At 38.3% G+C, this 23,337-nt stretch overlaps 1 protein-coding gene across 7 annotated transcripts in view; it reads left to right on the forward strand.

Moving 5' to 3' along the window:
• LOC131433640 (arfGAP with SH3 domain, ANK repeat and PH domain-containing protein) overlaps positions 1-23,168 on the forward strand; it is an 83,101-nt gene extending 59,933 nt beyond the window's left edge. For all 7 annotated transcript variants that reach the window (XM_058600122.1, XM_058600123.1, XM_058600121.1 and 4 more), the window contains 10 exons: positions 167-600; positions 677-1,112; positions 1,190-1,370; positions 10,435-10,734; positions 10,818-11,319; positions 11,381-11,800; positions 11,860-11,967; positions 12,040-12,113; positions 12,172-12,387; positions 21,494-23,168. In XM_058600122.1, coding sequence (XP_058456105.1) covers positions 167-600; positions 677-1,112; positions 1,190-1,370; positions 10,435-10,734; positions 10,818-11,319; positions 11,381-11,800; positions 11,860-11,967; positions 12,040-12,113; positions 12,172-12,387; positions 21,494-21,691 — 2,869 coding nt within the window. In that variant the 3' untranslated portion in view covers positions 21,692-23,168. The remainder of the gene's footprint in view (positions 1-166; positions 601-676; positions 1,113-1,189; positions 1,371-10,434; positions 10,735-10,817; positions 11,320-11,380; positions 11,801-11,859; positions 11,968-12,039; positions 12,114-12,171; positions 12,388-21,493) is intronic.
• The last annotated feature ends 169 nt before the right edge of the window (positions 23,169-23,337 follow it).

Genomic DNA, 23,337 nt, shown 5'->3' on the forward strand with positions numbered 1-23,337 from the left:
AGTTTGGAGGAAGCCGCGGTACGCGATTATAATGCTTAGCCACATGGCCAATGAATTGAACGTTCCGACGAAAGGTGTAGACTACAGTTCTCTAGAATAGTAACCGATTCCATTGTCCACCTGTCTGAGGGCACAATACACTAATGTCGCTTCGTTCGTTTTGCAGCTACTTCAAGGATGGTCTCAAAACGATTGCCCATTTCGGAACGTACATAGAGGAGCTTAGTGTTAAGCTGCACACGATTCGCCACAAGCAAGATGAGGAACGACGGAAACTGCTCGAATTGCGAACATTGCTTCGATCATCACCCGACTTTGACCGGGTGGAAAATGTCCCCAGTGACAAAGGTGCCGCTGGCTATTCGCTGCATCAGTTGCAGGGTGACAAAAACCACGGAATCACCCGGTCGGGTCATTTACTGAAGAAAAGCGAAGGAAAGGTCCGAAGGGTGTGGCAGAAGCGACGATGTAGGGTAACCGCCGATGGTTTTCTCGATATTTGCCATGCAGACGAAACCAAAGCCCCCACGCGGGTCAATCTGCTGACCAGCCAGATTAAACCCGCTTCAGATGACAAGAAAGGATTCGACCTAATCAGTTGTGAGTATCGTATGATGTTGCTGAAAATTCGATTGTCAACAACAACAACAACAATTATATCAATTGCTAATTTCAGATAACCGGCCATACCACTTTCAAGCGGAGGACGAAATTGACCAGAAGGCGTGGATGTCGGTACTGATAAACTGCAGGGAAAAAGCCCTGGCGAAAGCATTCCAGCATGCAAACCCGCAAATGAGTCCTAGCTTGATAGAGCTGCAAAAGACGGTTATAAAGTACATTCAGAATCTGCCCGGTAACGACCAATGCTGTGATTGTGGTTCAAAGAACGATGTTACCTGGATTAGTTTAAACTTCGGTATTTTGGTTTGCATCCAGTGCTCGGGCGTTCATCGGGACTTGGGTGTGCATCACTCCCGGATACAGAGTCTGACGCTGGACAACTTGACAACGGCGCAGCTGTTGATTGCGCGTGCCATGGGAAATAGCAGTTTAAACGAAGTGATGGAAGCTACACTCGGGAAGGGCAAATTGACACATGAAAGTTCGATGTGAGTTTTAGCTTTTAGTGTCCATAGATGGGACTCAATTTTCAAACTCAAATGATTTTCGTTTCTTACTTTCAAAGGGAGGAACGGTACGATTTCATTCGGGCAAAATACATTGCCAAACGGTATGTGATGCGAACCTGTGCCGACGATCGCGACCTGAGGAACGATCTCGAACAGGCAGTGATAAACGCAGATCTCAGTCAACTGTTGCAGGTGTGGGCCGAAGGTGCGGATCTGTCCTGTGTGCTGCCATCGTCGGTAAGTCTAGAATCGCTATTTGTTCTAGTTTGTTTTTACTTTTGCGAGAAGAAGCACTTGGCCCAGTAAAAATGATACCCAATCAATATGGGATTTATTAACACTAGCTAGGCTCCTAAATCAATTTCCACCGCTTTTGGTAAATTCTTCCTACGGCCAGAATTTACCAAAAGCGGTGGGAATTGATTTTCAGAAAGGAGTTCGCGTTTTTGACAACAGTCACGGACGAGAGGAATGAGCTTGATTCGATAAACTCTTGTCGGTTGCAATAATTTAGCCGCATTCATAGTCTAAATCATTGAATCATGTTTCGGGAATTTTAACCCGTATCTTTATATGCATTTTTTTAAATTCCAAACCCAACCCGTAACCGTACCCGTTTGATAAATGAACATTTTTATCCGTACCTGACCCGAAAAAAAATCGGGTTCGGTTCGAAATTGGGATTCATATATCCGAGATTCGGCTATATCACATTCATTTTAACTCCTTCACTGTTTCTAAAAAACTAAACTGCGAGCTTGATCGACCACCCTTGGTTGCCACTTCTTTACTGATCGGGATTAGCTGAAATTGTACCGAGTATTTGGTACATTATCCTTTAAAAGGTCTGAGGACAGTAGATCGCGTATAGATTTTAGATCTTCCTCTCTGACTCCCTAAATTCCTAGATTTGATTTCTCTCCTCTCCTATCCTTTTCCCGGACACCATTAGGAAACTAAAGCAAATAAAATGGCGGATGTATTGAAACTGACTTTGTTTCACAGAAAAATACAAGACTTTATTTTTATCGCGATAACATATATGTTTTTTGGCACTAATCGCATCTAAACTAAATTATCTAGACTTTGTCACGGTAGATTTATGATTCAAGCCTTCAAAGCCGAGATATTCGATATTCAGTCAGAAAAAAATGCAACACGATAACAACATCTTTCTGAAAATCAACTGTTTCGATATTCATCACCGTTTCCAAGAAATTTTAATTTGAACCGGGAAAATAGCAAAAAAAACTACGCCTTTAGCTTTGTACATCTTCGCTCTCCACAAGTGTGACGGGAGAAAGATATTCCACACGCCGTCCTACATTCGTCCTACAGATACTGTCCAGAAAAAAATAATACACTGCACAGTGATCCGAAACGGGAAATTAGCGTGACAAAAATATTTTCACTATTAAATATTAGTTTTTTGTAGTTGGTGTCTTCACAAAAGTTGTTTGTAATCAAATCGCGCTCCTTTTGATGAAAAATGTTACTAGCTTTTTTCAGCAAAGTTGCTCAAAATAAAATTTCCTACAACTTTATTGTACAACAAAATCATTTTTGAGTTCAATTAAGAAAGTTAGATTTCAGATTTCAATCTAAATGAGGACCACCCTAGTAACATTTTTCATCAAAAGGAGCACCATTTGATTACAAAAAATTTTTTTGAAGACACCAACTACAAAAAACTAATATTTAATAGTGAACATATTTTTGTCACGCTAATTTCCCGTTTCGGACTATATTGGGGGGTCAAAGGTGCACGACATCCTGGAAGGAGCGACAAATATCATATCTTACTGTTTGTATCGGCAGTTTGATTGACTTAGCTCTGGTCGTCACAAGCCCCGACCTCATGCCTACACGGTGTCAAATGATGACTGGTGACTCCTGTTTTTAGCAGAATGAGGAGGTGCGGAGTATTAGCAAGCGGTGGGACAGAGTGCAACTGTTGATAAGGAACTAACATCTTACTATAGATGTCTCGATTATCAACCCACTTTGTGACTGTTGCTAATATTCTTAACGTGGGAAGTGTGCAACATGTAAACTTTTATTAACAAAATTATAAATTTTATATTATTAATAGTAACTATCCTATTGCCCTGAGCTTAGGATGATAAACTACAGGGCGCGTACCCTGCTTGGCGGATGAGGGTGGGAGTCAATTTACACTTCGTGTTGACCAAGTCGGATCATACCGAGATCGATCGTTCGCTTAAAACGGTAAAACGAATTTATTATATCATCTGTATTTATCACAGAGTTGACATGACTGATACTGCTTGAAATTGACAATGGGCCATTGGGTTGTTTCAGGCATTACTGATGCAATTGGGATGCTTATTCACCCCGGCTCTGTGTTCTGTTCGAGTCGGATTGTTTCGATCGGGTGTGAAGTTTTGCGTTCTGTAGCTCGATCGAGTTCAGGTTTTTACATTCGTTTGACGGGGTCCGACTCGATCGGGATGCAGAATGGGGGTGATTAATATATCACATTCGTCCGGAACAGGTGAATTAAATTCAAAAAGTGGACTTATTATTATCAGAGATGCCAGAAAAAAATTTCAAATATCTTCAGACAGCGTTGCAAAAGTCTGTATATCTGAAAACAAATCTGCTGTTAGCAAATATTGCAGAAATTTCTCTATGATGTATTACTAAACGAACTTAGAAAAAAGGTCGCGACAATTTCAAAAGTCTGTAAAATTTGCAGATTTACAGACATATCTGCGGTTCTGGCATCTCTGATCAGGAATAGGAGCGGATTGACATCTTATGAACCGTTGGGGAAGTTTCAAACCTTCCGATCCGGTTCGATATCGGTACTGATGTTATACAGGTTGCATTGACGGCGAAACTGATCAGGGCAGGTGTGAAGACATTTTAAGCAATCGTGCCATTGTGTACATACTGTGGCTTCCCTGGACAATCTGGTGTTGAATGCGCATCCTTACCTTGCATCATATGATCCAACAGACTTACTAACACCTGACTTTATTTTATCTTATTTCATTTCATGGTGGGGGCGCAATGAAACGAGAATGTTGAAATAAGGAACTGTCATCGAAGGCCTAAGAGCAAGGAAATTTTAGGAAGAAGAACCCTGGGGCGTCTCCAGAGAACGACGAAAAGATGGTAACTGAGTGATAACTTGACCTTTGTTAAGCTGAGGTAAGGTGGGGAGAGAGGGGTAAGTGCACTATTGTTTTTAATGTCACTTTATTATTATTACCATTATTATTATTATTGTTATTATTGTAATTATTATTATTGTTCCGTACGTTTTATTTTCAGCCACAAAGACAGTAGTTAGTAGTAGTTAGTAAACTTCTAAATGCTATATTTCCCTATTTATCTCCACTATCCCTAACCTAATGTATCTGAAACCAGTGGGACTCAGAGCAGCGCCTGCTGGTGGAGGAAGCCGGTGTGCTATACGGTCTAGTGCATATCAACGGTCAGGCTTTAGTAGGCTCACAGCCAGCTTGAAGTGAACCTCACTCAAGCAGATGGGCGGACACGGTCTGCCAGGTTGTGGGCTGATAAATTACAATTACAATTACAATTTCCCGTTTCGGACTATAGTGCACTGATGGAACAATTTTTGCTTCTTTACCAAATGCGGCCGTTTTTTTGCAATTTCAGTCTTCAAACGTTCCAATAACGGTAATATAATATTCACTGTTAATTGTATTTCCTTTCTCAAGATAGTAGATAACCACGCACATCGCATAACGAACAACGTCGAAAAATTGTGTACAAATGGTGCACAGAACGCGGACTCTCACTGAGAAAGATAGCAAAAATGGAAGGAGTAAGTGAAAAAGCCGAGCGAAATGCAATCAGGAAGTTCGGTGGGGATAACACCTTTGAGGATAAACCGATAACGGGTCTAAAAAAAGGTCTTGCTAACCCTCAGTTGGATAAACGTGTACTGAAGGCGTTCGAGTAAAAGAATGAGGTTTCAGTTCGGGATGTGGTCAAAAAAGTGGGCACTTCGAAGTTAAATGTTCTTCGTGCTAAAGAACGTTTGAAAAAACGTAGTCCGAAACAAGAAGCATCGATCAGGCCGAGGGTTCGAAAGCTGTACAATACGATTCTTGCAGGAAATTTGAACTGCATAATCATGGACGACGAAACCTACGTGAAATTCGATTACAAGTCCTTGCCGGGACCACAATATTATACGGTGCGAGAAGGGCGAGTGTTAAACCAGTCCGAGACATCAATTGAACTCGAAAAATTTATTAAGAAAGGTATGGTCTGGCAAGCAAGTTGTAGCTGCGGTAAGATTTCGAAACCCTTCATCACCACTGCTTCAATGAACAGCGTAATATACATCAAGGAATGTTTACAAAAACGACTTCTACCCATGATTCGAAGCCATAAGGATCCTGTTGTCTTCTGGCTAGATCTTGCTTCTTGCCACTACTCGAAATCAACGGTAGAATAGTATACTACCAAAAATGTCACTTTCGTCCCAAAAGACATGAATCCATCAAATCGCCCACAACTTCGACCAATTGAGGAATTTTGGGCATTAACGAAGGCACATCTTAGGAAACATGTCTCGGCAGCCGAAACCATTCAATAGTTCGAAAAAGATTGGAAAAAAGTGTCAAAAACTTGTCGCCAAGAAGTCTGTACGGAATTTAATGAGTAACGTTCGCAAGAAGGTGCGCCAGCTAGTCTACAATGGCTAGGTAGCAAATGTTGAGAATAATATTCTGTTGTTGTAGTCTAATATTATCAGTATAGTCCATACTTTCTGGGACAGTTTTTTTCCAAATTTAAAATTCGTTCATAATCAACTGTTGAACGTGGCTCTGGTCCAGGACAGTACTCTAAATCGGGATAAATGAAAATGTTCAGTTAGCAAAACTTTATTCCTCGTACCTAGCGTATTGTGAAATCGTCTAACTTATACGACGAATTCATCTTTCAGGGGTACCTGTCCCCGGCCGTTAGCTCGCGGTGCCTCGTGCAGTTTTCACAATCTCGATTTCTGGTTTTATGTTTAATTTTGCTCTAAAACTGTTTCAAAACTTTATCAAATGGTTTGATTATTTATTATGGGGCTCCTTGGTAACTAGTTCGTAGCAACTTAAACAGTGTTGCTCAAGAAGATTATTTTTATCGTCATCGAGGGGTCGCTATATTTGTGGTAACTGGCGGTAAATCGCTCACGAACACTTTTTAATCCGATTTTTCTTCGAAGTGCCTGGTCGTGTCGTTGAACTCACTGTTTGCTATTTTCAAAAACGAATTTTTCACATAAATTGTAAATCTATATATATATATATATATATATATATATATATATATATATATATATATATATATATATATATATATATATATATATATATATATATATATATATATATATATATATATATATATATATATATATATATATATAAATATATATATATATATATATATATATATATATATATATATATATATATATATATATATATATATATATATATATATATATATATATATATATATATATATATATATATATATATAAATGCAGAGATCATTCTTTGTAATCGCATCACGTAAAAACGGATGGACGGATTTACATGATTCTTTTTTTTTTGTTTGATCAGTTTTTACCCCCACTGCACAGTGGTCCGGATCCACAATTTAGGGGGACAAAAACATTTGTGGCTTAGCCTTATACTTTAGAGCTATGATGTCTTCGGAACAAATGATCAGTGAAAGATAAGCCATATTTTTTTATGCATATAGTATTAGGGTGGTTCTAATTATTAGGGTGATCCAAAAATTATTTTCCGTATGTGTTGAGATAGAGGACTGCATCCTTCGGCAAAATTGTAGGAAAACTTATATCACGCAACTTTGCCGAAAACACTATTGTAGTATCTCTAACGGTTTTAGTGTTACAGCTATTTTAATAGATCAACTTAGGGTGTTCCTAAAAAAATCAGATTTTTTGCTCTAGCTTTCTTAATATTCACTTCTCGATTTTGGTGTCTTTGAATATCTTTTAGAGTTTGTTTAAACCAATTTTTTCATGACTAGCGCATTCAGGTAGCATTTTCTGAACCGAAGTTATGAGCAAAACTAGTTCAAAAACAGATCATTTTTAAACTGCTATATCTAACATTGGAGCAAACGAAAAAAAAATCGGTTTGTTTCATTTGATAGAAAATACTTTCGAGCATGTTTATAGAAATAATGGCGGAGGAGATATTTTTTTAAATTTTTTAAATTGTGTTCAAACATTGTTCCATAGATCGAATCATTGCGTGCAGAAGCGAAATTCCAAATTGATATTTGTTTGGATTATTCTCATTTGTTTCAGTTCTTGAAAAATTCAGAGCTTTTCCTGAGCGCTTGCATATGTACCAAGCTTGGGAGTGTATGCCTGTTATGTCGTTTAACACTTTCTTATCGTTCAGGCAGAACACTAGCTTCGTTGATACAAATACTTTCCCCAGTACTGTGGGAGAAAGCTCTGCAATTTCTGCATTTACTTTGTCCACTTCCTGCTATTAGTTCCGTGTTTTCCTTTTGAAAGATTATTATTCTGGGCAGCAAAGGGAAACAGATGAAGGATAATTGTTGTTCCAGATTATCCAGCATTCTTGCTCAACAATCAATCGCAAGGGAACCAAACAGATAGCAAATATTGTACAGTAAGGAAGCGCAAGAGAGTCGAAATAAATCAATTCGCAAGTATAGGCAGTTCCATCCGCAGAACTTCAATCGTTTAGTGAATCTAGAGGATGTATTCAAACGATTTCTTTTAACGTCTGATCCTGTAATAGCATTATCGAATAGAGTAACAACCAACGTGAGTGTACACCATCTTCCCGATTATGCAGCTGAATTAACATTTTTAATTTTAACACGCTAGAAGACAGCAATACCTTATTTGAATATGTATAGCTAATAAATGTCTTACATGAAAGAGCATTTTTCAATGAAAAAACCCAATGTTTGAACACAATTTAAAAAATTTAAAAAAATATTTCCTCCGCCATTATTTCTATAAACATGCTCGAAAGTATTTTCTATCAAATGAAATAAACCGATTTTTTTTTCGTTTGCTCCAATGTTAGATATAGCAGTTTAAAAATGATCTGTTTTTGAACTAGTTTTGCTCATAACTTCGGTTCAGCAAACGCTACCTGAATGCGCTAGTCATGAAAAAATTGGTTTCAACAAACTCTAAAAGATATTCAAAGACACCAAAATCGAGAAGTGAATATTAAGAAAGCTAGAGCAAAAAATCTGATTTTTTTAGGAACACCCTAAGTTGATCTATTAAAATAGCTGTAACACTAAAACCGTTAGAGATACTACAATAGTGTTTTCGGTAAAGTTGCTTGATATAAGTTTTCCTACAATTTTGCAGAAGGATGCAGTCCTCTATCTCAACACATACGGAAAATAATTTTTGGATCACCCTAATAATTAGAACCACCCTAATACCATATGCTTCATAATATGGCTTATCTTTCACTGATCATTTGTTCCGAAGACATCATAGCTCTAAAGTACAAGGCTAAGCCACAAATGTTTTTGTCCCCCTAAATTGTGGATCCGGACCACTGTGCACTGGGTTCGCACATAAAAAACTAGGAAAACTTGCCGCAAAAGTGGAAAAAATCCATAAAGTTTTTTTGTATGGACAATGGAATTTTCCACTGAAAAAGTCGTCAATGATTACTAGATCTACGATTGATGTTTGGCGAGCAACGAGTACTAGAAGTTGCAAGAATACTAGATCGTTGAAAAATTTGTTTGGCGCGCAACGAATAGTTTTGTGTGGAGATTTCACATGCATACTTGATTCATGGGTATCGAAATTATTGCGAAATTAAAAAGATGGTGCTGTAGAAACGATAAGGTTGAACAGTATCGAAATTTTTTTAGCATTTTGCTTTCAAATAAATTTAGATTACATTGAGCGCACATAATAAGTGATAATTAAATTTTATTTTAAATTATATATTAAATTCTGTGAAATATGTTCTAATTGGTAAAATCTATATCGAAATGAAATTGAAGTGAAGTCTCTCCAACCCACCAAAAATTCCACAGAATCCGAAAAATATTTTCTTACTGCTTTACAGTACTCATGGCACTTTTTCTCAACTTGAACGTACAGAAAAAGTTCTGAGTGAACTTTGCTCGCTGCTGAACAAGGAGCTGCTTCAAAGTTTGTTCTGTTGCATTCATTAGTTGGGTATGCTACTTAGGTCAAACATCTTTAATTTTTACGAACTTTTGGTTACTTAGTTTAATACAGATTGTAAATATTACTACTCTACCGAATGAGCAACTCTAGAAAAGAAACTCTCCAACATTATGTTAATGTTTCAATAAAAAATTCTGCTTAAATACAAAATGCTTCCGTTTTTGTTCAGTTAAATAATAGATTGCAAGAATCATATTTGAAAGTAGGTTAAGAAATCAGAAAAATATTCTAGAGAAACCACTTAGTCGTTTGACAATTCTGCTGTCCGAAAACATAAATTCGAATAAATAATTTTTGGGCGAGACGAAGTTCGACGGGTCAGCTAGTTTATTAAAAAATGGTGAATCAATTGAATCTACATTCGGAAAAGTTTCCAGTTAAATCAGCGGAATGACAGAAGGAAAATCCTCATCAAATAGTAATTTAAACCCCCTGGTGCACTATTTCGATTTAACGCTATAAAACGCTATTTTGCATTAATTTGATTCATACAAGTAACAGGAGCGCAGAATTTTGCATATCTCGAATACGCAGTTGGCGCCGCATTTGAATTGGCGTAGCAAAATCCTGCGCTCCTGTTAGTTATGTGTATGATAACATGCTTTGTGATTGAACTTCGTTTTTATTATCACTATAACTGGTATCAATCACAGCATGTATGTTCATATTATTCGCTGTTCTTTAATGATATTACTTCACCACCACGATGTGGCGGTGCCAAATGTCATAGAAATGCAAGGTCTGGTATAATCTCAAAAAATATTTTACTTTATTTTTCCAAAATTGATCTAGGCTGTCTTTTAAAAAGAGCTGTTCAACTGTTTTTTTTTCAATCAAATAGTTATAGTGGAAAAACGACAAATCCTACAGAAAAGTGGATCTGATACAATTTTTTCGAAGATAGGTGATTATGTTCCCTTCATACATTGCAAGATGGGCACTTTTAAGGAAAAAAAAGTTAATTTCAGAATATCGTTTACTGGTGCTAAATATAATTAATAATACGAAAATTGACAAGCACATTATCATTACCAACTTTTTTATTTATTTCAGGAATTCGGCGAAACTGCCCTCCACCTGGCCGTCCTGCGCGAGATGGGCTCCACTCTGCACATCGTCGACTTTTTGATTCAGAACATGACCGCCCAAGGGTTGAACAAACAGACGAACCCACCGGGCCCGGCGGATATGTCCGGTAAGAACACGGCACTGCATTTGTGCGCTCTGCACGATCGGCGCGAATGTATGAAGCTGCTGCTGCGATCGGGTTGTGAGTTCGACGTGAAAAACTCGCAATCCCGAACCGCGCTAGATATTGCCAAAGAGATGGGCCACGAGGCCTGCAAAGAGTTGGTAAGAAAACTGATTTCATTTGTGTTTTTTTTTTCTGGAAAAGAAATTGTATCGCTCATGTGTTTTTTTTCTCTTCGCTACAGATTGAACATGCTATGAAACGTGAGAAGAGTGCTTTCGATCATATCAACACCGATTGGAACATCCATGATGACGGTTCTACCGACTTTTCCGATGACGATACGATGCTGATGGATGAACGAAAGTCCCGTTCGAGGCCACCCAGTTTCGTGGGGGGCGATTCACCGGTGGCACTTCGATCCCGATCATCGACGTGCGATTCAATCCAGAGCGGTTCCAGTCCCAGTTCCAGTTGTAATCCTAATCTAGGCGGTGCACAGCAAATACCCGGTGCTGGTGGCACCAACCAGCAGCGTCAGATTCCGATCCCGTCGTCCGGCACTAGTCCTAAGCAATACGCCGGAGCGTTTGCATCGCATTACGGTTCCGGAGCCGGATCGGCTACCGGTGGTTCTAGTCCCAACTCGAGCAGTTCCAGCAGTATAGTCCGACAGGCTACAGCTCAGATTTCAGCGGCGGCTGCGGCCGCTGCCGTCAGTTCACAAAACAAAAAATCGGCTTCAGGTAGGTCCTGTCCACTTTGACGTCAATGAAACCACAAGAACAATCCATCGATCTGTTTCAGTCAACATTGGTTCGCTGAAGAAACGCACTGCTCCTGCACCCCCACCGACCACTTACGGAACGCTCCCACATGCCCCTCGCCATTCACAGAACATTGACAGTGACATATTTGGTGTTGCTTCGCATCACCTTCACCATCTGCATTCCGATGTGTACAGCACACTACCGCATCTGAGGGGCACAGATAGCGGAGGAGGTGGTGGTGGTGGTGGCGGCGTTGGAGGAGGTGGAAGTGGAATCACAAGTTCGTCCAGTGGGGGAGGAAAGTCCAATTCATCCCAGCAGCTACATTTTGACAACAAAATTTACGAACGTTTCGAGGGATACATGCAGTCCGCCGGCAGGGATCCGAACTTTCTCAGTTCATTCACCGGCGGTCATAAACGATCGCCTAGTGGCGAATCGTTGGGCAGAAATTTAGGTAAGGCTATCATCAAGCATTATTTCAACAAGCATTATCTCAATTTCGATTTCAATCAGCTGGAGCAAAACTAGTCCTTCCGCCGGCGGGAGAAATTCCTCAGCTCAAACCGGTGGACAAAAGCATTCACAATAGGCCAAAACTACCACCACCGCCCGGGTGTACAGGTAAAATGTTTCTACTTGAATTTTCTGCGCAGATAAATTTCATCAGTTTCCTTTTTGTTTTTTGGGTCACAGATAAAGCCATGTCTAATGGACAATCGAACGAAAGTTTGTCATCGCTTGACGATGCGGTTGTTCTGAGGAAGAAGGTAAAAACCATTCTGGAATATTTTTTTTTACTAATAACTCATCCTAATCCTTTCGTAGGTAACCAAAGTACTCAACTCTTCGAATTACGGTGATTTCGGTGAGCTGAACTACACCGGTCAGCTCGACAATTCGATGGCATCCTCGTCGGGTGGCAATCAGGATTCCGCCAACAGTAGCTTTAGCCGGAACGATACAAGCAGAGCGTCCTCGTCGTCCGGTGCGCTGGGTGACAGCTTCAACAAGTCCAGCAGTCCGGTGGCTTTACGTAGCTGTGTAAGAATTTGCTTCTTTTTTTCTTAAATTTCATATTTGTATTTTTTTTTACTTGGCTCAAATTTCTCATAAGGATTCTTCATGACCAAAAATGACAATTTGTATCATCCGTTTGCCATTTTGACACGTAGCCTTACTTTTGAGCAGGGACAAAGCAAAATTGCTGAGAACTTGCATTGTTTTGGAGCACACGGAGTTACTTTCTGGACGTACAGTGGTAAATGATAACGTATAAACGTGTGGGTTCTGTGTCCCCCAAATTCGATTTTTTTTTACACTTGAAGTGAGCTTTGTCCACAAGTGAAATGGAATCAATTTACACAATTGGAACGATTCATTCCAATATAAAGCGCTATACGAAACTTGGAAAGCGGCAAACGATGATGATTTCAAAGTTACTTAAAAGATTAATTTTAGATACGAACAACCTCAATATACAGGGTCCGCCATGTAACTTTTTTTTAAACACGCAATAAAACACAAACGGTTCATCCGATTTCAAAATTTATTTTCTCATATTAAAGTACAATCCTTCCGGTTAATTGTGGAATATAATTTCATTCAAATGGCTGCCTCGGCTGGCCGGTGTACTGCAAGGTCGGTCGGTCCAGTTTTTTAGTACATTTTCGATTGTATGCAGCTTTATTTCAGCTATGGCTGCACGAATGTTGTCCTTCAAGGCTTGAATTATTTTTTTATGTAAAAGATAGTTTTATTCAGGCGTATATGCGTACAAGTTTTACGTGGCCGATTGAGCCGATTTTTTAAATATTTTTTTTTTTTGAGTTGGATCTCGTTGTCACCCTTTTTCTAGGGGAAGAGGAGCTTCCATTTCCCTCCTGCGAGGATTGAGGGGCACTTCGTTCGTGGTTTGTCTCGTCATCCATTGCCACATCGATGGTATTGTTGTTGGTTTCATTGCTAGTTGCTGGAGATGAGCCTTGTTGTACATTGTTTGCTGTTGCTGGTTGGTTGGATGGTAAGTTGTTCACTGCAGTTAATGCACTTTGTTCTATAGGGGATACGTTGGATGGTTTCGTTGAAGTGGATGCTTCACTGTTGTTGGTGACTGTCACAGGTGTACTAAGGTTGCTTGGGGTTGGTGTGACGGAAGCACTGTTGTCCTTTGGTGTAGTTGTCTCCTTGTCCAGTTTATCACATGGCTTACCGTAGTGAACAGCTTTTTGACAATACTGACATGTGGCCATCTGATTGTCATAGGTAACAAGTGATTTGCACGGAATTCTTGTATCTTGACCGAAAATCACATAAGAAGGTATAGGCTTCTTCAAGTGTATGCGTAATACACGTACGCCATTTAGAATACCGGGGAAAAATTCTTCCACTTTTCTTTTTCGATAGAGATAATCTCTCCGTATTCGAACATAGTTTTGCGAATATAATAATCGGTGACGCGCGAGTGAAGATCATGCACACGCACTTCTATAGCACTATCATCCATATATACTGGAATGTTGTACCTAATGTTCTCGTGTTCCACATAGTGCACATTGTTATTGTCTTTTGCGAATTGAATTGCATCCAACTCTTTATAAAACTGGTTGTAAACAACATTATTCGTCTTATTGCATTGAAGTAAATGCACACGTTTAATGTCCAGCTGCATTTGCTCCTTAAGCAAACCTTCAAGTTCTCGTATCGAAGGTCGAATTTTGCACTGCCTAAAGTCAACAACAATTTTATTCTTTCGTGTCGGCGGTAGCTTTTGTTCGTTTGGTTCACTCATTTTCGAGGTCTATTGTTCACTACACAATACTGTACTTGGTTTCATCTGTTTCCTACGTAAGCGGTTTTGTTTTATCGACTGACTTGGAGGAGATGTAAAACCGAACTGAGGGCTTGAATTGTCTCTGGCTTGTCCACATAACACTTATCTTTGACAGCCCCTTAAAGATAATAGACTAACGGCTTCAAATCACAGCTCCGAGGCGGCTAAACGACATCCGAATTTCGACTGATAATTCGATCTTCGAAGACTCATCCGAGAAGATGATTTTTTGGCAAAAATCGGCGTCTTCTTCAAAGTAAAACTGCACTATTTTCAAGCGTTCCTCAAGCGTATACACAACCATTTTCGTTCAGCGGAAGGATAAAACTAAGTTTCTGTCAAATCAGAAGTGACATTAAGGTTACCAATGTCGAAATAACTGCTAGTTCAAAAAAAGTGGCGGACCCTGTATAAACCAGGACAAATATAACGATTTAATTTTATAATGATATTTTTCAAGGAAAAGGAACGTATAAACTTATTATTTTTATAAAGTGTTCATAAATACTATAGCAAAACTACAAGAAACAGTTTTTTGCAATGACGAAGTGGAAACATATATTGGAGAAGCCAAATGAATGAGAATTTCACAGAAAAGATGATTTTTCGGAGAAAAGATACGCTTAGAGACAGGACTCGAACCTGTCTCATATCGATTGTCCCCAATTTTGAGTTAGCTTGAGGAATGAAATCTATCCTCAATATATTTTTGGAAATTGCAATAAAAGTTGAGGGTTTTTTCAGTAAAATGTGAAAAAAAATATCAACTCATGTCTGTCCCATATGCAAAGTACCCGCATATCAGTCCCATTCACTGCCAATTTCAATATTTTCATTTATTGAAATATTGGAATAGCAAAGGTGTATTACCAATATTTCATGTAATAATACCATGATTTAGCATAAGGTAGTACAATAAATCAAAAAACTCGGAAATAACATTTTGATCGTCTTTTTCTCGACATGCCGATTTCCCATATGGGACTGATATGCAAGTATGGGCAGTGCATACGTGTTACCATTTTCGCCACCCTGAGCTGTGGTAGACACGGCTAGGGATGTCGTAATATCGATCGATTAATCGAGCAATCGATTGATAACACAGATAATCGATTATTTTTAATCGATTAATTTGAGACCGATATTCTACTATAAAACTAATCGAATAGTTTGGAAAATTTGATAAGAATAATCGAATCAAGAATCGAGTAATCGATTGTGGTTCGGTCGAATCCTAGCTACCTTTGATTTTGCTAGCGTTATGGGGAATACAAATGAAATACGAGGGAAAAAACGATACGACGTTATTCAGAATAAGGGCGAATAACCCAGATAATTGATTAAAGTTTAATCGAATAGTTTGAAAATTATTTTCGATTATTGAATAATCGAGTAATTCAAAAAACCCGACTTCTCTAGACACGGGCTTATCACAAGACATCCTAGCCGCCTCACGACCAGTATCATCTATCCAAACATCTTGTCTGTTCACCAGACAACAAACAAGTAAGACCTGCATTCGTTCCACTTTACCAACTCAAGTAAAGTGAAAAAAATCATCAAATTGAAATGCTGAACACATGGCCAAATGTCAAAAGAATCACTATCACGCTATCTCGTGGTGACCACGTCGATTCGATTTTTTTCCATAAATACGTTTGTTTCATAGGCAATATACATAAGTTTTTCTTCGCCGTGGCATCCACAATACATAGTACTTTAAACCTAATACATTTCGAATATCATATTAATATTTTGGTATTCATTAGTTAATCTAAACACTTTTTATCACGCGATTTGCTATTATAAATTACATTAAATAAAATACATTTATTTTGTACATGATCTTTTATAACTATTTCAAGTTTGTTTGAACTCATGGAAGAGAAAGGGGTCTAACATAAAATGAAATTAAAATTGGAACTCCAATGGACTTAATGAAATGATAAAGAAGGAAGGTCGCGACAAGCAAGAATGTCGCGAACTGGGACATTGGATAGTCTATCTTGGGTACGCAAGGAATTTATTAGTTGAGATCTGACATCACGATACTCCACGCATGTCCAAACGACATGATCAATATCGCGATAACCTTCGCCACAAGCACAATGATTAGTTTCGGAAAGTCCAATTCGAAGGAGATGTGCATCTAACGTGTTGTGATTGGACATGAGTCTGGACATCACACGAATGAAGTCCGTACTCACATCCAGTCCCCTGAACTTTGCTTTGTTGATATTTTAGGAATAATTGAGTGCATCCACCGACCCAGATTATCTTTATCCCAAAAGCTTGCCAGCTGGCAAGTGTTCTTTGGCGGGACGCGCTATAGAATTCGTTGAAACCAATCAGTCTCTCATAAATTTCACCCTCAATAGCACCACGTTTGGCTAAACTATCGACTCTTTCAACTCAAACTATTGTGATTTGATAATTATTATTCAATATGTCGTTCAGACACTGTTTTATTTTGCCCAAGAAAAACGGTTCATTTTTGCCAGCAGCGTTTGAGCGAATGGCTTCAATTGCACTCAGACTATCTGTGAAGAGAAAATAATGGTTTGGAGATAATGTGACGATTACACTTAAACTGTAATGAACTGCTGCTAACTCTGCTATATAAACAGATGCAGGTTCTTGAAGCCTAAATGAAGCCGAAACATTATTGTTGAATATACCAAATCCAGTAGCCTGTTCAATTCGTGATCCGTCCGTGAAAAACATTTTCTCAGAGTCAATATGCCTGAACTTACTTGAAAATATTTTCGGGATTTCCATCGAGCGTAGATGTACCGGGATTTCACACACTTCGCGCTGCATCGATGTGTCGAAAAATAAAGTTGAGTCAGGGACATTTAGGAGGCTGACACGGATAGGAATATATCTTGAAGTGTCGAACGTCGATTCGATTCTTGCAATTTAATATAAAAATACTCAAGCGAAAACGATGTGTAGCAGACAGCAGAAAATTGCACCGACACACGATGCGAAAGCAACAATCCAGAAGGCGAAAGCATATGCAATCCAATCATCAATTTGCTGGACAAGCTATTTGCTTTGTTCACAGGCAAGCATCTACTAAGGCTGTGAAACATTTCGTGGTTGTTTTTAGCTTTTGGTTGAAATCTGACATTCGAGTGGTTATTTTGATGTCAAAAATAACCCTGTTCGAAAGCATGGTTATTTTTGACAGATCGACAGTGAAAAAAATCTAATATTAATTCTTTAGTCAAAATGATTTCCAGTGAAAAATAAACCCAAATAACTTTCCATTCGTCCAAATTTGAAATGGGCCGCAGTTTTAGTTAAATTTTACTACTCGACACCAAATAACCACTCAAGTGTCAGATTTCAAACAAAAGTTAAAATTAACCGCGAAATGGTTCACAACCTAAGCAAAGAAATCAGTTGTAAATCTTAAAAAAGAAAACAAAACGAGTTTATCTTTCCTACGAATATATGGTTCAAATCCTACAATTTTACCTATAAATTCGGATTCTAAAAAATCTTAATCTTAGTAATACAAAGAACTAAAGCAAAACTGTCATTCCGTTTGTTTGCGAAAGTTCTATCCTGCGTGTTCCATGCCAACAAATTGGGTTATACTTCGATTGCTAGAATAGAAGGACGAAACTATTTATTTTCGTTATTTGAGATGGTTTTAGAATTTTTTACTATTGACTATAGTAATTGGATTAAATTAGATTTGTCTTAGTCGAGAAAACCAGCCAATTTCATGAAAAATGCGCGAGGGCGTGACTTCATAATTCGGACAGCCCCCTAAGAAAAAAAACATCCAACGGAAGTCATCCTTTGGTCCAATACGTTGTACCGTTGGTCCAATAAATGTCCAATAAATCGTCCAAGGGGAGGCCCACACGGTATTTTCGTTGACCGATTTTGAAACAGGCCATTGAACCGGACGCCATTTTTTTTCGTTCAACAAACCCGGCAGACAGAGGTCCAATGTTGAGCCATTTTTCAATATGAGGAGTTGGAACCCCGTTGGGCTAGTTTCTAACTCACTAATTAAAAAAAATTACCATATGAGAAAGGCATCATCACACCACTAGGTGGATTAAAACAGGTTTTTTTTTTAATTCCGGAAATCGCAAAATTCTCTCACAAAGTCCCAAAGTTGATTTTTATATAAAAAAAAAATATTTTCTTTGATATTACGCCAGATCTGGACGTTTCATGCGCAGAAGTTTTTTACGCGGATTCCCGAAGTTACGTGGAACGTATCCCAGAGTAAAAAGAGACCTCAGTGTACTACGCAGAATGATGCGGTGATCTTTATGAACAACGTGAAACCTCCCTATGCCAACCGAAGCAGAACTGCTACTGCTAATGAAATTCGAGGTGTAAGCAACGATCAAAACCGTTCGACCGTGCGAGATAAATCAAACGGATGACATCATGATGGTATGCTCTGATTGACATTAGACCTAAACCACAACAAAAAGGTCGATTGGAACTGTCAAAAAGATTTGTTTCTTTCTCTTCTTTTTTATCATGGTCGTTTTTATAGTCCATTTTGGATCCGAGCGCGTAACAACCATTTTGTTAATCTGAAACAAAAAAAAAAGTTGTGAAGATTTTATCAAAACATGTTTTGTAATTTTTTCAAGTTCATGTGGTGGTAATGCCGATTGATGATTAATTCGTGTTTGCCTTTCTATACGAAAAGATATTAGAATTACTGGAAAAGCCGACTCTCGAACGGAGCCTCGTAGACCCATAGTGTTAGATACCATTCGACTCAGTTCGACGAGATCGGGAAACGTCTGTGTGTGTTTTTTTCTTTAGTTTTTATTGAGCTAAAAATATTCATTTTCATAGGAAAATTGCAAAAAAAATTGATTCATTTTTATTTATTATTATTAAAAAAAAATGCGTACTGCAAAATGTACTATTTTTTTTTTAAAGTAGATGTACTATATTTTCTCGATTTTTCTGCAAACTGTACTGTACTGTTTAAAAAAAAATACGAGCTTTGAGTATCGAATTTATCTTCATAGATTGCTAGAAATTACTCGTAGAAAAGATATAGAATAAGAAATCCACGAACAGAACTTAGATCTAAAATTAAATTGTATTTTATGAATTCAGTGCTAAACTGCATTCCAGAGTTGTGACTTCTAGACTAGAATGCAGGTCCTAGAATTTTGTTCCAAAATTCAGTTCCACATTTCTAGAAGAATAACTGACTTCAAGAACTAGATTGTAACGATTTTTGAACTAAATGTAGGATCTGGATTCCAGCACTGAATCTCTGAGCTGAATTTTTTATCCTAATTTGAAAACTGAATCTTAGGCCGGAATTCTAAAAAATCAAAAAAAGCATCCTGGTTTCGAATTCAGTTTCAATCAGAGCCTAAAATTGTCACGCATTCTCAATGAAAGAAATCGTTCCAACAACCTCATTTTCAATATTTTTCTGTCGCATTCGTAAATGACCGACACCAGAACAAACGAAGAGAGACGAAGCAGTTTCGTTTATCATTGAAAAAAATGAGAGAGAATAATTGCCAACGTCACTCTTTCCTCTATGCAAGACGAAACCAAACTAACGTCTTCAGGGAGCATCAGCCGAATTTCAATTCTCATTCTTTCATCGATGTCTTGAAAATCTGTGACGCTTGCCTATAAAGAGTGACTAAAATATGACAAATCGATGAAATTACATCCCACAACCTTTTTGGAAACCAAAACTACTACAAATTCAAGCACTAAAGCTTGCTTCATTTAGAATTGGAACAAATATTTGCTCATATTTTGGCGCTCCTGGTGGACGGATTTGGAAGTTCTTGGCGCCCACGTGTCGGGAATTTGGCAGCTTCTAGTATGATTTTTGACATTCCGCAAATCGACTGTACTTTGTAAACAATCAACATGGAAGCCGAAAGAAGGGAAAAAATTGTGCAGTTATTTGGAAAATCCATTGTGGTCTGCATCTAGGCTAGCTAAATAGCTGAAATTGCTCAGAAATACCGTATGGCGCGTTATCAAACGGTATAAAGAAACATTGACGACGATTCGGAAGGTCGGAGTGGAACTGTCGATCGGAAACTGCGTGGTAAGATTTTGAAGACGATTGTCCTAATATGTCGGACCGTGATTTGGCCAGAAAATTCGGTGCTGCCCATAGTACCATGAGGAGAATTCGACTCCGGGAAGGAATCAAGTTGTATCGAGCTAGCAAACAGCCAAATCGGACCATGAAACAGAATAGTGTGGTCAAAATTCGTGCTCGGAAACTATATGACCAGGTGCTGACCAAGTTTGACGGGTGTCTTCTAAAGGACGATGAAACAAAAATTTTACTTGACAAATTAAATTTGTTTTTACCGACAAATTTGCAAAAAAATTTATGATTTGGCAGGGCATTTGCAGCCTTAACCTTAACCCACCCAACTGCCCCCAGCTCCGTCCTATTGAGAAATACTGGGAAATCATGAAGAGGAGACTCAAGGCAAAGGGAAAGGTTTTCAAAGACATCGATCAGATGACGACCTGGTGGAATAAATAGCTAAAATGATGGACGAAGAAGGTGTGCGCCGCCTAATGAGCCGTGTTACAGGAAAAAATCGAGAATTCCTTCGAAACCGTGACGAATAATTTTAAGTATGAAGAAAACGCAACATTTGTATATAAAAAATTTTGAATTCAATAATAAATAACTGAAATACAGGCAATTGTCTTTGTTCCAATTCTATCTGAAGCAAGCTTTAACAGATACCTTTCTCGATCATTTTCGATTTTCATAGCTTCGGTTGAATACCGACACTGCAGTTTATGGGATTTTCACTGAAAACCGCAAATGAAAGAAAGAACACAATTTTGAAACCACTGTTCCGCTTATGTCATTGACTGGACATGGATTTCGTTATCATAGTTTGCCAGCAAAGCTGAGAGTGACATTAATTTCTCTTCATTTTCGTCTATTTTGAGTCAATGAAAATGACTTATTAGCTCTAGTTTCAATACACGGGTTCAGCCATCAGTTTTACCATTTTAGTATCAGAATTCAACCCCCGAGTTCAGGTAAAGCATTCAGTTCTAGCATGAAAATTGTGTTTCAGAAGTCAGTTGTAGCATTCGGTGCAAAAATTCAGTTCCAGAATTCCTATTATTTATTATCAAAGAAACTGAACGATCCGTTTTATTCGTTTCCACTTGATCCGGTTATGTCTCTGACATTACCCACCCACCTTTTTGGTCATGAAGAATTTCAATTAAAACAATAGCTCCAAACTAAAAACAATACAAAAAGAAATCGACTTTCATTTCATAACAAAATCCTGTTCGTTTCAGACTGGCCCACGAAGGTGTCGGGCCCTGTACGATTGCAACGCCGACAATGATGACGAGTTGGAGTTCAAGGAGGGTGAAATTCTGCTCGTACTCAACGAACGAACTGACGATGACAACTGGATGGAGGGTGAGATCGAAGGGGACCGATCCCGGCGGGGTATGTTCCCGGTCAGCTTCGTGCAAATGTTGGACGATTAGAAGAACTGGAAATGCGAGCGCTCGGGTGGGCAAAGGGTAAACAATTAGTGATTTAGAAAGGAGGTGTTACAAACATACATTCATACATACATACAAATCCGAACTCGGAGCTGAGCTTCGAAAGGCACGTTATAGAGTACACACACATACACATTTTTGGACGTTTCAATCAATTGTTGAAGAGTTATTCGGATAGCCCGCAGGAAAGGGACAGAATATCTTCTGAAATTTCAAAAAGAAAGTATTGAGAGTGATTATTCTAAGTCTGCTGATGAAGATCAAGTCTGTTTACGATGCACGATTATTTAAGTGTAACTATTTTCTATTTATTATTATTAGCGTGCTGTGCAACTTGCTCTTTCATTGCGAAAAAAAAAAACAAATCCTCACGGTATTGGATATTCCTCTTACATCGACATGACTGCTCAAAGTATTTCTCTCAATTTTATAGTCAATCAAAAAAAAAACAAAATGCACAATAATTTTAGTTTGTTTCTTTACCTTTCCATCTACTGCTCCATCGATGCAGGCATTTTATGCGAATTATGCTAAGAACAAAGCATTTATCCCCAATACGAGATCGTAATCGAATCAAAGTCGTTCTTTTTTTAGTGGAACAACAGTCAAAAAGGACAAAATCAAAGCGTATATAAATACTGTTTGTAAACTATTGCTGATTACCTATATGAAAATATGGATGGAAAGAAAATATGAGTAATAAATAAACACTAAGATATATATAAAACTAAGAGTTAAAAAACTGCTAAAATGAGCAAAACGTTGTCGTTGTGCATAGGAAAACAGAAAACAAAAACTTTATGTGCCAGTATACAGAGAAACAAAAAATCATAAGTTAAGGTCAAATCAAAACCCATAATAATTATAATAGAAAACAAAAACAACAAACAAGCGATTGCAATGCAAAACCAACTAATGAATGGAAAGTAGAACCTGCCTCCCGGAATACCAATATAAGCAACCGTTACTCAATGTGTAATAGAATTGACGTCTTCGCATTTCCGTAAGTAGAATCAATCAGTGAACCTTGCTCTTGATCGCCGATAGAGGGGGGAGGGGTAAAGACCGAATCCTCGGCACCATAATAAAGCCAAGCAAAAAAAATACCTTGAACGGCAACCACGGAGTTCACTATTATCGATTATCTACCAAATAAGTATTACTGTTGAAGAGCTACCTTAGAAAGTGACATTGACAAAAAAAAACAATCGTGTTAGAGCAATGATGAATTCAACTAAAATACTCAAAGAAAAATTAACCGAACCATCTGCAAGCAGTAGTAAGTAAGCAAACTATTTGCTACCAACCTAGGTGTGAGTGAATGTGTTGCATGAAAAAAAATGTGAAGGAAAGTGGTGAGAATCGCTGCATTGCCAAAACATCGGGGAGGACAGGAAAGTTCAGCAAATGAAAGTATATGAAAATAAAAATGAATATTCCAATAATGAGGAAACGGTCATGGTTTTCTTTCTTTTCCTGGTCCGAAATCATTTTCACTACCGCTGTGCTGTGTTGGGTTATGCTGTTTGGCAAAACGCCGATTGGCGTAGTGTCAATGATGACGGCGACCCGCCGTCTGAAGCAAGTACGAATAGTTCTCAACAAACACATACGTAATACTTGAATAC

Source organism: Malaya genurostris, chromosome 3 (genome assembly GCF_030247185.1).
Source record: "Malaya genurostris strain Urasoe2022 chromosome 3, Malgen_1.1, whole genome shotgun sequence".
NCBI lineage: Eukaryota > Metazoa > Arthropoda > Insecta > Diptera > Culicidae > Malaya > Malaya genurostris.